Here is a 13995-nt window from a genome sequence, read left to right as displayed (position 1 = left end):
CTCTAGCTTGCACTTCTGAGTTTGCAGTAGGACGATCCAAAAATCTGCCTTAAAGTGACTAAAACTGTTTATATCCTTAGGATTTATTCCAACAAAGTAGAAAATCAATCCAATAAAGAGGAAAAAGTGGAATACAGGACACAGTGGGGAGATAAGAAGTTAGTGCAACTGTGATTGCGTCTAAAATATTGATGTATGGGATGTGTATGTGTAGTATGTATGTGTGTGTGCACGCGGGCGTTAAATCTGAAACCACAAATCCATATGAACGCATTCGAGGAAGCCGTGAGGGCAGGAGACCAGAAGGAAGCAAGCGGAAGCATCTGGTGGGGCTTGTCTCGCTCTGGTGGAAGATGCTGACTTGCACTTGACCAGAAATGGGGTGAGGGCGACATGTACATGAATGAGGGTCATGCACAGGAGAGGCAGTGGGAACTGCCCATCCCAGTCAGTTGGCAGGGCCTCTGTGAGGGCTGAGCCCCTGGACTGGCCAGGGCTGCCTGTCCCCAGCTAAACCTTCAACTGGCTGTGCCCCTGGTCATTGAGTTCTTAAATGCCAGGCCCTTCCTGGTCTCCATGAGAGAGCTCTACTGTCCCAGCCCCTGCTGCACAGTAGACCATGACTTCTGGATAGATCACCCTCTCTGTACCTCTACAGTGGAAAGACGGGTGCTTGTGTGCAGTTTCCCTTGGGATTCTCTGCACGGAGCACTATGCCTGATCCACGTCGGGTGGCCAGCGAATATTTGCAGTGACTGAATGATTTCACTGCTGGTAAATCTGTGTTTAATTCATCGAGCAGACAGTGCGTGATCTGCCCTGGGCTACAGTGAGGTCTAGGAATACAGACCCGAACCAGTCCTTTATGAACTCCCTTCCAGTTTGACAAGGACCCTTTTCGTGTGCATTGTCCTTTCTGAGCCCTTGTGATAGCTCTTGTAGGCAGGCGGCATCCTCCCCTCGGGCAGGCGCGGAAGCTGGGTGAATGCCGGAGAGAGGAGAAACAATGCCTGCACGCACCTGGCTGGCCAGGGGCAGACCAGCTCTCAAACCCAAGTGTCTGTGACCTGTGTGCATGTTCTTGCTCTCTTGTTAGCCCCAGCCCCTGAGGCATCCTGTTTCCTGTCCTTCCTGGCTGGCAGGGAAGAACTGGCCAAAAGGTGTAGGCAGGAAGGAGCAGCTGCAGAGCACGCCTAACCTGTCCTCGGGGGGCAAGGAATGAAACCTGTGTCTTCACCGACCTGTATATGGCACTGACCAAAGAAAACTCTGTTCCTTCTCTGATGAGCCAGTTGCAGTTCAGCTTATCCCCTTGGAGTTGGTCTTCCTGTGGAGAAATAAAAACCACTTATCTGAAAGCGACTATAATTATGCACGAGCTGTTGGGCAAGGAGGCTTCAGGAGCAGGCACTCCGATGCTGGTACCTGAGTGGATGGCCGGGGGAAGGGGCCAGATGTGGGGCTCGGGCTCACAGCGTCCTGGTCACTCAAGGCTCTGTAATCCTCTGTATTCACCCAAATAGCATACCTGCTTGCATGTCCCGCAGAGTGCCGGGCCCGGGCCATGGAGTGGGGCAGTGCTGAGTGCTGGCAAGGTAGGTGTGGACTGGCCTGTGAAGGGCCAAGGCTGCTAGGCTAAGTGAGGATTTTGGTATGAGTTTGGGCTTGCGGGTGAGTGTGGGATTGGGTGAGCAGAGGGAGCGCGGGGTTCCGTTCAGGACGGGTGAGCAGCCAGCTGGAGATGGCTAGGAGGCCTTTGCCATGTGGGTCCGACATGCCAGAGGAAGAAGTGAGGGGTGATAGTTGGTCTCCTGGGATGGCTGAGATCGCATGGGTAGAGCATGTGAAGGCCTTCAAAGGCAGATGAGGGGCAGAGCAGCCTCAGGGCCGTGGGAGGGGGTAGTTGCACAAAGGAGCTCAGAATGAAGCTGCTGCTTGGGGATATGACGTTTTTAAAAGGTTGATGGAGAAAGAAGGCAGGCTTGGGGACAGCTGTGTCTCCCAGGGAAGGGGTGTCGGGAGAGGAAGCTTTGCAGTGCTGGGGCTCAGCAGGAGCTCAGGAGAAGCTAGGCAGTGGTCAGCTTCCCTGGCCTCCTCTAACTGTTCTCCTGGGAAGCCCCTCAGCACAGCATTGCTCCTCTGGCCGCGTGGGCCTGCTGTAGTTAGCCCAGCATGGCAGTTCATTCTCATTCCACCAGCTGGCAACAGGCAGCTTAGAAGAGGAGCATGAATTGATGGAGGGGTGGGCTGTGACAGGAGCCTGACAGATCACCCCAGAAGGAGTGTTGGCATTGACTGGAGGCTGGGAGGCTGTTGTGTCTGTCCACGGGTGGGGCCATAATTGGGCATTCCTGAATGGCGACAGGGCCGTGTGGACCATAGATCTGGATAGGTGAGATGGAGACGGCTGTAGGAACAGCCGTGGGGCAGCCTGGGGTGGACAGATGGGTGGGCTAGAAACCCTCCCCATGAGATTACCCCCAGAACGTATTGGCATTGTGGGCAGAAACCCAAGGGGCTCCTGGCCATGCCTTCCAGGCTCTGTGCTGGGGACACACTCATGTTCAGGCAGGTAGCAGCCTGCTGGTGTGGTTGTGGGTAGGCATGTGCTGGTGTGTCAGGGCAGCTGGGTGGGGGAGTGGATCAGGGTACAGCGGTGGAACAGGAGGTATGGGCCTGCTAGCCAGGCTTTCTGGCCACTCAGTGATACACTGCCCTCATGTTCCCTCAAAAGGTATGACCCAAGGCACAACCGCTGGTTCCAGATCCAGTCCCTGCAGCAGGAGCACGCGGACCTATGTGTGTGTGTTGTGGGCAGGTACATCTATGCGGTGGCGGGGCGCGACTACCATAATGATCTGAATGCTGTGGAGTGTTACGATCCCACCACCAATTCCTGGGCTTACGTGGCTCCGCTCAAGAGGGAGGTAAGGAAACCTCACCAAGAGGGGCCTTTTCCTGCCCACTTTCCTTCCAGGGTGTGCAGAGAGAGTGGATGGCCAAGCCAGGGAAGCAGGCCTAGTGGGTACCTCCAAAGACGCTGCACTGTGATTGGGACAGGGGACCCCTGAGGTTCGGCCAGCCCCCGGGGGGAGATCCTCACCAAGTGTACACCACATCCTGTTCCCCAGAATTTCATCCCCACCTTGGTTTTGCCACCTTAGTCCCAGGAAGCTGCTTTATTTTTTATTTTTTTATTTTCTTAAAGATTTTATTTATTTGAGAGAGAGAATCTGAAGCAGACTCCCTGATCGTGGAGCCCGGCATGGGGCTCGATCCTATGACTGCGAGATCAGGACCTGAGCTGAAACCAGGAGTTGGAGGATCAACTGACTGAGCCACCCAGGTGCCCCCCCAGGAAGCTACTTTTAACCCTGCAGTTCAAATGTAGACCGAAGCCTTCCCCTTGTCTGTCCCTCAGCACAGTTGAGCTGAGCTGAAATGTGTCCAAAGATGTTGTTAAACAGGAGGGACACTGTGATAGAGGAGGGTGCAGGAGCCTCAGACTTCTGCACAGGCCTCCCAGAGGGTGGGGCCTTTGAAAAGCAAAAAAAACCACTTTAGAAGTTGTATTTCATATTTATTTGCTTGTTTTTAAAGATCATGTGTATCCAGGGGTATCCCTGGGCACCGTAGAAGTGGAGGATGGCATGGGGACACACGTGGGGCTGTTGTCCAGGCTCTGCCACAAGAGCTCCTGCCTTTCTGAACCTCTTTCCGCATCTCCTCTCATCTCCAATCCTCCCAAGGCTGTAGTCTCTGACCTCACGGGGCTGAGGTCTCCTTGATGGGTCCAGCTTTTCTCCATGGCCCACAAGGCCTCTGAGGCCAGGGGTTCTCACTGTAGTTCCTCCCAGGCAGGGAAAGCTGGCCTGCTCCTCGCTCCTCAGCTTCCCTGGGGAAGGAAGCACCTCTGGTGGAGTACTTCCTACTCTCAATCTGCAGAAAGGAAGAGATTTTGCATGGGAAAGATCAGGGGGTCCTTGAGATCTAATGGACCCCTGAATTCTGTCCTGGAAAAGAATGAGTGGGAATGGGGGGTGTTGGGCTCCGGGCGGGGGGCGGCCGTGGCGGGGGCGGGGGGGGGGGGGGGTGTTTCTTTGGAAGCTGCAGGTCTCTGATGTGGCCACATGGGGGCAGCCTCGGCCTTCAACCAGGTTCTCCCTATCAATGTTCCTTCCTTCCTTCATACCATTCATTTATTCAGCTACTATTTATTAAGCACCTACCATATACCAAGCCCTGGGAATCCAGTGGTGATAAAAGATGAGAAAGGTTCCCCTCCAGACCATGTTGTTCACAGCCTAATAGAGAGACCACTCTTACCCACTAAACAAATCAGTAGAGTAATTGCCAATTATGCTCAGTTGATGAAGGAATTGAGAGGGTTGAGCTCACCATTGTGCAGGGAGGAGGCTCTGGCAGGACTAATCTGAAAAGACTGGGGAAGGCCCATCTGAAAGAGATGTTGATTAGACCAAGGTCTAAAGGAAGCAGCTGCTGGGAGAGGGAAGAAGGAGCTCCCAGGCCAGGAGGGGGACTTCCCCATCTGAGAAAGAGGGATGGCATGAGGAGGGATTGTGAAGAGACAAGGATAGAGAGGAGCAGCTCCTGAGCCATCGGGTGGTCCAGGTGGGGGTGATGGTGGCTTGGCTTAGGGTAGAGGCTGTGGGGAAGGAGAGAGATGGGCAGGTTTGAGGTATAGTTTGGAGGTAAACGGACCAGACTTGCTGATGGATCAGACGTTAGAGAATGAAAGGGGATAGATCATGGAAGATGCCCAGGTTCCAGGTTTGAGCACCTGGGTGGATGGCTAAGCTGCTGACCAAGAGGACAACTGGGTTTGGGAATGAAAAAGAAAAGGAAGGGTTCCATATAGAACATGATAAATATTCCAATGGGAAATGTTAGTTTGACATTAAAAGTCCAGCTCAGGGAACTGGTCAGCCAGGAGATAGAAATGTAGAGGCTTTGTCAGGACATGATGGTGCGCTGGCCATGGGAACAGTTGTGATCAGCTCAGAGAAGTAGGGACTATTAAGAGGCTTGTGGAGGGGCAGCCAGGGAGGTAGGTGAGAAATCTGCCAGAGAGCAGGGAGGGGTTCTTCTGTGAGCTGAGGGGGCCCCCAGGTCCTGGAGAAGGCAGGTATGCAGCCCACATTGCTAACATAGAACCCACAGTCAGACATAGCAAATGACTGAGGGAAAAGGCTGTTAGCCTCATCCGTTTGACACATTCTCTTAACTGTTTCTTAGGGACCCACGTAATGCTGAGTCCCACCAGTGTGGCACTATTAAGAACTGGTTGCTGACATGCCCCCAACAGACCATGAACTCCCTGTCCCAGCAGCAGGCAAAGTGCTGCCATCCTGTGTTCCAGAGGAGAAAAAGGATCTCTGCAGGCAACTCTCTCACTTAAAAACCTCCCCAGAGGGGCGCCTGGGTGGCTCAGTCGTTAAGCGTCTGCCTTCGGCTCAGGTCATGATCCCAGGGTCCTGGGATCGAGCCCCACATCAGGCTCCCTGCTCAGCGGGGAGCCTGCTTCTCCCTCTCCCACTCCGCCTGCTTGTGTTTCCGCTCTTGCTGTCTCTCTCTGTCAAATAAATAAATAAAATCTTTTAAAAAAAATACAACCTAACACAACTGACTCAAAGCTAAATAGATAATTTGAATAGCCCTCTACCTGTTAAGGAAATTGAACTTCCCAAGAAGAAAGGTCCAGGCCTAGATAGTTTTATTGAAGAGTTCTACTAAACATTTAAAGAAAAGTTAACACCAATTCTGCATATTGTTTTTTTCCGGAAAATATGGAAAAAGGAGGGAATACTTCCCAGTTCATCTTATGAGGTTAATACTAACTTGATAACAAAACCAGACAAAGAGGGTCCCCAAAAAAGACAAATCTCATAAATCTACATATGAATATTCTTCATTAAATATTAGCAAATAGAATTATCCCCCCTTGATAGAAGAAATGCATGACAAATGGAGTTGATTACAGAGATAGGAGGAGGCTAGTTCCATATTTGAAATTTAGTCAGTGTATAATCCACCGTGTTAAAAATCACACAATTATATCAGTCAAAGCAGGAAAAGAATTTGACAATATTTTGCATCCGTTCATAAACTAAAAAAATAATAGAGATGAGTTTCCTCAACTTGATGAAGAGCATCTACAAAAATCCTACTGCTAATACTGTGTTTAATCGTGAAAGACTGAGTTGAATGTTTTTCCTAAGATGGGGAGCAGGGCAAGGATGTCTGCTCTCACCACTCTTATTCATCATAGTCCTGGAGGGTCTGGCCAGTGAAACATGGCAAGAAAAGAAAATAAAGCATGCAGATTGAAAGGAAGAAGTAAAACTGATCCTAAGGATGAATAAGTTGTGCAAAGTCTAAAGGAAGCTACCGGGGCGCCTGGGTGGCTCAGTCAGTTGTGTCCAACTCTTAACCCCATGTCGGGCCCCAGCACAGAGTCTGCTTGAGGTTTTCTCTCTCCGTCTGCCCCTCCCCCTGCTCACATACTCTCTTTTTCTCAAGTAAATAAATAGATAAAATCTTAAAGGAATGTACCAAAAAAAAAAAAGAACCTAGCACTAATAAGTGAGTTCAGTGAGATAGGATATAAGATAAGATAGGATATAAGATAAATCTGCAAAAATCCATTGTGTTTTTGTATATTAGCAATGAACATGTGGACACTGAAATGGGAAATACTATTTATAATTGCTCAAAAAAATGAAATAGGTATAAATTTAACAACACTTACGGAATTTATATGCTGATTAAATGCTGATGAAAGAAAAGAAGATGTAAATAAGTGGGGAGACATACCATGTACATGGATTGGAAGACTCAAATAATAAAGATGTTAGTTCTTCCTGGATTGATAGATGGTGTTTAACTCAATTCCTATCAAAATTCTAGCAACAATTTTTATAGATATAGATGAGACTATTCTGAGATTTACATGGAAGGGCAAAGGATCTAGAATACCTCAATTTTGTAAGGGAATAAAGTGGGGAGGGGCACCTGGGTGGCACAGTCCGTTAAGCATCTCACTCTCCTTCAAATAAATAAAATCTTTATTTATTTGACAGAGAGAGACATAGCGAGAGACGGAACACAAGCAGGGGGGAGTGGGAGAGGGAGAAGCAGGCTTCCTGCCAAGCAGGGAGCCCGATGCAGGGCTTGATCCCAGGACCCTGGGATCATGACCTGAGCCAAAGGCAGATGCTTAACAACGGAGCCACCCAGGCGCCCTATGTCCATCTGATTTTTGATGAAGATGCAAAAGCAATTGAATGAAGAAAAGATAACTTTTCAACAAATTATACGAGAGCAGTTGGAATCCTTAAGCAAAGAAAATGAACATTGACCCAAGTCTCATACTTTATACAAAAATTAACTCAAAGTGGTCTAGCTGTAAAATGTAAATCTATATAGTACTTAGGGGGAAAAAAGTAGAAGAAAATCTTTGGGATCTAGGACTGGGCAACAAATACTTAGACTTGACCCCCAAAGCATGAGCCATAAAAAGAAAAATCGATAAATGGGACTTCATCAGAACTACGGGGCAGGGGGGTATCAGATGGCAGACAAGTACATGAGATGTTCAACGTCATTAGTCATTAGGGAAGCGCAAATGAGACCCACAGTGAGAAAAAACCACCTGTCAGAGTGGCTGAAATAAAAACTAGTCCAACAGCCAGTGCTGGTGGGGCTGCAGAGAAGCTTAGTTGCTCATACGTTGCTGATGGGAATGTAAAATGGTACAGCTACACTGGGAAGGAATTTCATAATGCCTTTATTTATTTTTAAAGATTTTATTTATTTATTTGACAGAGAAAGAGAGCACAAGTAGGCAGAGAGGCAGGCAGAAGGAGAGGGAGAAGCAGACTCCCCGTGAGCAGAGAGCCCAACGCGGGGCTTGATCCCAGCACCTGGGGATCATGACCCGAGGTGAAGGCAGACGCTTAACTGACAGCCACCCAGGTGCCCCTTTCACAATGTCTTTAAATAGTTAACTTCTACCATGCAACTCAGCAGTTGCAGTCCTGGGCATTTATCCCAGAAAAATGAAAACTCTGTACACAAACATTTATAGTGGTTTATTGGTCACAGCCAGAAACTGGAAACAAATCAGATGTCCTTCAACAGGTGCCTGGCTAAGCAAACTGTAGCAGATACGCAGCATGAAATTCTACTCAGCAATAAAAATGAACAAACTATGGACACATACGAGCAACAGTCTAGATGAACCCGAGGTAGCATAGAAAGCCTGTTCTAAAAGGCTGCGTGATTCCATTCATATAACACTCTTGAAATGACAGAATTATAGAAATGGAGAAACAGATTAAAGAGGGGGTTCAGGGCAGGGGGGATGTGGGTATGATTACAGACTGGCAACAGGAGGGATCCTACTGGAGGTAGAAGTGTCTTGTGTTGACTGGGTCAACATCAGCATCCTGGTTGTGTTATTGGGCTAGAGTTATACTAGCTTATCATTGAGGAGCCTGGGTAAAGGGTACATGGTGTCTGTATTATTTTCTTAACAACTACGTGTGAATCTACACTTACTTCAAAATGAAAAGTTTAGGGCGCCTGGGTGGCTCAGTCGGTTAAGCAACTGCCTTCGACTCAGGTCATGATCCCAGAGGCCTGGGATCGAGCCCCGCATCGGGCTCCCTGATCAGCGGGAGCCTGCTTCTCCCTCTCCCACTCCCCCTGCTTGTGCGCTCTCTTTCTCTCTCTCTCTCAAATAAATAAATAAAATCTTAAAAAAAAAAAAAATGAAAAGTTTAATTAAAAAAAAACAAACCCAAGGGGTGCCTGGATGGCTCAGTCAGTTAAGCGTCTGCTTTTGGCTCAGGTCATGATCCCGGGGTCCTGGGATCAAGTCCCGCTTCAGGCTCCTTGCTCAGTGGGGAGCCTGCTTCTCCCTCTGCTTGTATGCTCCCTCTCTCTCTCTCTGTCAAATAAATAGATAGATGGATAGATAGATAAATTCTTTAAAAAAACCCAAGTAAATAAATAAATACATAAATAAATACATTCTTTAAAAAAAACCAAAATCCAAGCACCAAAACCTTCCCAGGTCCCCACCATTGATGAGAGAAGACCCAAGCCCTTGGTTTGTGTCCTGCCCACTGCTCTGTCCCCTGTCCACCTCTCCAGCCCTTTGCTGTGTTACCACACAGCCTGAGGGTCAGTGGCTGGCTCTGTAACAAGCTCTGGAGCTTCCACACCCCATGGGGCTCCTCTACCCCCAAAACACACAGTGCTCTGCCTTGGGGCCCATGGGCCCAGCGTAAAGGCCTTGCTCGGCGGGGGTTTGAGCAAGTAAGTATGAGCATAGAGTAGGGACCAGTGTGAGGGGTCTAGCTGGCTGGGCAGGGAGGGGATCCCCTGCCAGGGTGCACGGAGAAGTCTGAGGACCGAAATCAAAAGCAGGGTGGTGTGTTTTCTTCCTCCACACATATAACGATCACTAAAATGGCATTGTTCTTTGTGTTTGATTTTGTATCTCACTTTCCTCCTCACCATATCATTAGATCTTATTTGTGAACAGATTTTGCAAGTGGGGTCAGGAGGCCTGGAGGATTGGCTGGTAATTGGGAGTGGGGGAGAGGTGGAGGCCGCTGAGGATGGGTCAGGTATCCCCAGAAGTGCTATCTCCTCCCGTGACTGGCTCTAAAGTCTGTGCTTTGATTGCTTTGAGCCCCTCATGCAGATGTCTCGTTTAGGGGCAAGGGAAAGACAAAGATCCCAGAGTCACCTCTGGGTCCGTAGACTTGTCCCCTATTGGGGTAAGGTCAGGGTGGATGACTAGGACCGAATCAGGGAGTGTTCTCCGCAGAATGTGAGGTGAAAGTTGGGGACACCATGAGGGATGGTGTGCCGCTGTGGGGTATGAGCGGCCTCCGTGAGGGCCCTGGTTGCCTTCCCTCATGGCTCTCTTGCCCCCTGGGTTCTCTTGGTGGCAGGTGTATGCCCATGCGGGCACCACGCTGGAGGGGAAGATGTACATTACCTGTGGCCGCAGAGGGGAGGACTACCTAAAGGAGACGCACTGCTATGACCCGGACAGCAACACCTGGCACAGCCTGGCTGATGGGCCCGTGCGGCGGGCCTGGCATGGCATGGCCACGCTCCTGGACAAGCTGTACGTGATCGGGGGCAGCAACAATGACGCTGGTTACAGGAGGGACGTGCACCAGGTGAGCAGAGCTGGGCTGCCCACGCACGTGTTCTTCCCATCCCTTCCAGTTGTTTTGGATGAAAAATTAATTGCAGCATGTATGCCTTTTTATTAAACAGGCTTTATTTTTTATAGCAGTTTTAGGTTCCCAGCAAAATTGAACAGAAGGTGCAGAGATTTGCCATACACCCCCATCCCTGCACACGTGGTCTCCCTCACCATCAACATCCCCCACCAGAGTGAGACATTTGTTACGATCCTTGAACCCACCATGATACGCTGTTACCCCAAGCCCGTAGTTTACATCAGGGTTCGCTCTGGGGTGGTGTACATTCTTTGGGTTTGGACCAATGACCTGTATCCACCGTTACAGTATCAGGCAGGGTACTTTCACTTGTTTTGATTATTAAAAACATTAATTATAAAGTTAGTATAACCGCATTGCAGATTGTTTGAATAATGGATAAGGTTGAGGAAAAGCACCCATCATCCTGCTCGGTGCCACTGTGTTTTAGTCCTGCCTGTGCGTGGTTTCCACCTAACTGTAGGTAAAGAGCACTCCAGTCTGCTTCTGGCTGAAGTTTGTTGTGGCTGTTTTCCAGTTTCATACTCGATTTCTATAGCCACTGCCAACCTCAGTGGCCGTGCAGAATTCTGTCACGTTGGTGCGTCATTTGGGTTGGCCCAAGTTTTGACTATTCCAAGTCACATAGGTAATATTTACTCTGCAGTGCGTTTCAGGTATTTTGGGTTGTTTTCTTAGGTGAGAGCTCTGTTTCTCAAAGTGTGGTCCCAGGCCAGCAGCATCTGCATCACTGGGAACTTGTTAGAAATGCAGGTTCTCAGGTCCCGCCCCAGACCCACTGAATTGGAAACTCCGGGGGTGGGGCTCAGCCAGGCCCCGAGTGGTGAGAACCCCTGGGCTCTCCTGGATCTCCTATTGCTGCCATGACAAATCACCACCGGCTTAGTAACTTGAAACAATATAAGTGTATTCTTAGAGTTTGTAGGTCCTTAAGTCTGGTGTGGTCTCACTGGGCTAAAATCCAGGTGTCCTCAGGGCATCTGTCCTTTTTGGGGCCCTAGGGGAGAATCTGGCTCCTTGCTCACACAGGTTATCAGAATTCAGTTCCCTGCGTGTGTAGAACTAAGGTCCCTGTTTCTTTGCTGGCTGTCGGCTACAGGCCCTTCTCGGCTTCTAGAGGCCTCTGCATTCCCTGCCATGGGGCCGCTTCGTCCTCAGCCAGCAACAGCAGGTTGTCCTTCTGTCTTCTCTTCCCTCCTGGTAGACTTTCCCCCTCTGCTTTCAAGGACTTGTGCAATTAGACGGGCCCACCTGGCAAGCCCAGGACAACCTCCCCACCTCGAGGTCCGTACCCTGAAGCATGTCTGCAGTCCCTTTTGCTGTGTAAAGTAACACAAGTTTTAGAGATTTAGGGCATGGACTTCTTTGGAGGGTCATTTTTCTGCCTCCCACAGATGGAGAACCAAAGGTGATTATTAAGTCAAAAAGATAAGATTTTTGTGGCTCTCAATACATATTGTCAAACAGCTTTCCCGGAGCGTCAGGCAAACGCCCAGACGAATGGCTTCATTATGCATTTATCAGCATTGGGTCTTGTGATTTTTCTTCCCCCGGTGGCTGCTAGCTGTCAGGGACAAATTTAACTACTGTTTTACATTTCTTGGATTACGAAGAGGTGGAACATTTTCCCATGTGTTTGTTTACTGTTCGGGGGAATTTTGGAGACATGAGAATGTTGACGGTCATCACTAGTCAGCAAGTTAACGATTTCCACATTTTATCTGCACTTCCTCCTGCAGTTGGGTGCTGTGAGGGAATTAGCTGGGGTCCGTGTCTTTGGTCAGTTTCAGTTTTGTGGAGGGGAGAGAACCCCAGACCTTAGAGAAGAACAGCATGCTAGTGTGCCTACGGGGAGGTGCCACACACCTGGGGCCACAGGCTGGCTGAGGGCCCCGGAGGCAGGACAGAGCGTCGGCCTGGCCCGTGGATGGGACATTTTATTTTATTTTATTTTAAAGATTTTATTTATTTATTTGAGAGAGAGCACATGAGAGGGGGGAGGGTCAGAGGGAGAAGCAGACTCCCTGCCGAGCAGGGAGCCCGATGCGGGACTCGATCCCGGGACTCCAGGATCATGACCTGAGCCGAAGGCAGTCGCTTAACCAACTGAGCCACCCAGGCGCCCTGGGACATTTTAATGCTGGCACCAGACTCTTCCTCCAGGGGAGCTGGGTTTACACACAGCCTGGCTGTGTCCCTCAGCCTTGGTCTGGCCAAGAGTGCTGCCCTGCCCGGCTGGCCCAGGGCGGCCTGGCAGCCCTGTCTCGGCAGGTACCCAGCTTTACTCTGACCTTGGCATTGCAGGTGGCCTGCTTCAGCTGCACGTCTGGGCAGTGGTCCTCTGTCTGCCCGCTCCCCGCCGGGCATGGTGAGCCTGGCATTGCTGTGCTGGACACCAGGATCTACGTGCTGGGGGGCCGCTCGCACAACCGCGGCAGCCGCACGGGCTACGTGCACATCTACGACGTGGAGAAGGACTGCTGGGAGGAGGGGCCGCAGCTAGACAACTCCATCTCAGGCCTGGCAGCCTGCGTGCTCACCCTGCCCCGCTCCTTGCTCCTCGAGCCGCCTCGTGGGACCCCCGACCGCAGCCAGGCCGACCAGGACTTCGCCTCCGAGGTGATGAGTGTGTCTGATTGGGAGGAGTTTGACAACTCGAGCGAGGACTAGGGCTCCGGCACCCGGTGTCAGAAGGGGAGGTGGCGGGAGCTCTGAGGGCAGTGGGGCCCCCAGACGGCCCCCCTCCTGCTGGCACCGCCTGCTTGCCAGCTCCTGCCACCCATCCTTCCCGCCCGCCTGCCCGCCAGCCTACAGCGGCTGCTTGGGGGGCTCTGCAGATCCGTGGCTGTGATCACCCTACAGCGGGGATGCTTGTGGAGGGCTCTGGTTCTCTGGAGGAGTTTACCGGGCCCACTCCTCCTCGGTTTGGACGGGGCATGGCGACACCAGCTGTCGTGGACTCCCCGGTGCCTAGTTCTCCTCCCTGCTGGGCTGAGAGGGCACCCTTCTCCAAAGGGACCTGGGGACTGGCCCCGTGGGTGAGGGGGCCGAGGCACACTGCGCCCCCTTCCGTGGGCAGGGAGAGGGTGGAGCGAGCCCGTCGCCTGCCCAGCATCCAGAGGCTTGAGCTATTGCAAGCTCCCAAGGCCCGGAAAAGGAATAGAGATACATAGAGTTGCCCGAGATTGGTTCTAGTAATAAAAGATCCCCTACAGCTGGGCTTTTCTGACCCCATGTTGTTGATAAATGAAATAAATCATCTTACAAAAGGTGTGGATTGTTTTCCTGGGGCCGCGGCCTTACCATCCGTCCACAGCCCGTGCAAGGCTGTCGTCTGTGGGTGCCTGTGGCCTTCCGGGCTCAGAGCTGCTGAGTGGCAGTGGCAGACCAGGAGCCCCCATCCGAGGGAAATGCACAGTACACCCCCAGCTAGCAAGGCTGTTATTGGGGGACCTGGAAACCCGCCCTGGTCTGCCGAGAGGCGGTCACCTGGCCTGCTGGAGCACCTTCTCCGGTGAGGTGCTCTTCTCTGAACCTCAGTCCAGCTTGGTGAGCCCCATGCCTGGGGAGGGAGACCCAGTCACCATAGGCTCCCCCCTGCTTGCTGGATCTGAGTGTGGCAGGGGTGGGAAAGGGCGCTGCCTTCCCTAGAGGGTCGCCAGCTGAGTTCTTAGCACATCGTCTCAAGGGTCATGCTGGTGCAGCGGGT

General features: G+C 51.1%; 1 protein-coding gene across 4 annotated transcripts in view; it reads left to right on the top strand.

Moving 5' to 3' along the window:
• The window catches only part of KLHL22 (kelch like family member 22), a 44442-nt gene extending 30899 nt beyond the window's left edge, over positions 1–13543 (top strand). For all 4 annotated transcript variants that reach the window (XM_064578043.1, XM_045887164.3, XM_045887163.3 and 1 more), the window contains 3 exons: positions 2735–2927; positions 9987–10220; positions 12591–13543. In XM_064578043.1, the coding sequence (XP_064434113.1) occupies positions 2735–2927; positions 9987–10220; positions 12591–12956 (793 nt within the window). In that variant the 3' untranslated portion in view covers positions 12957–13543. The remainder of the gene's footprint in view (positions 1–2734; positions 2928–9986; positions 10221–12590) is intronic.
• The last annotated feature ends 452 nt before the right edge of the window (positions 13544–13995 follow it).

Source organism: Mirounga angustirostris, unplaced genomic scaffold (assembly GCF_029215605.1).
Source record: "Mirounga angustirostris isolate CCGP_5_RB_7025 unplaced genomic scaffold, mMirAng1.0.hap1 SCAF_14, whole genome shotgun sequence".
Lineage (NCBI taxonomy): Eukaryota > Metazoa > Chordata > Mammalia > Carnivora > Phocidae > Mirounga > Mirounga angustirostris.
This window is presented reverse-complemented; position numbering and strand designations above follow the sequence as displayed.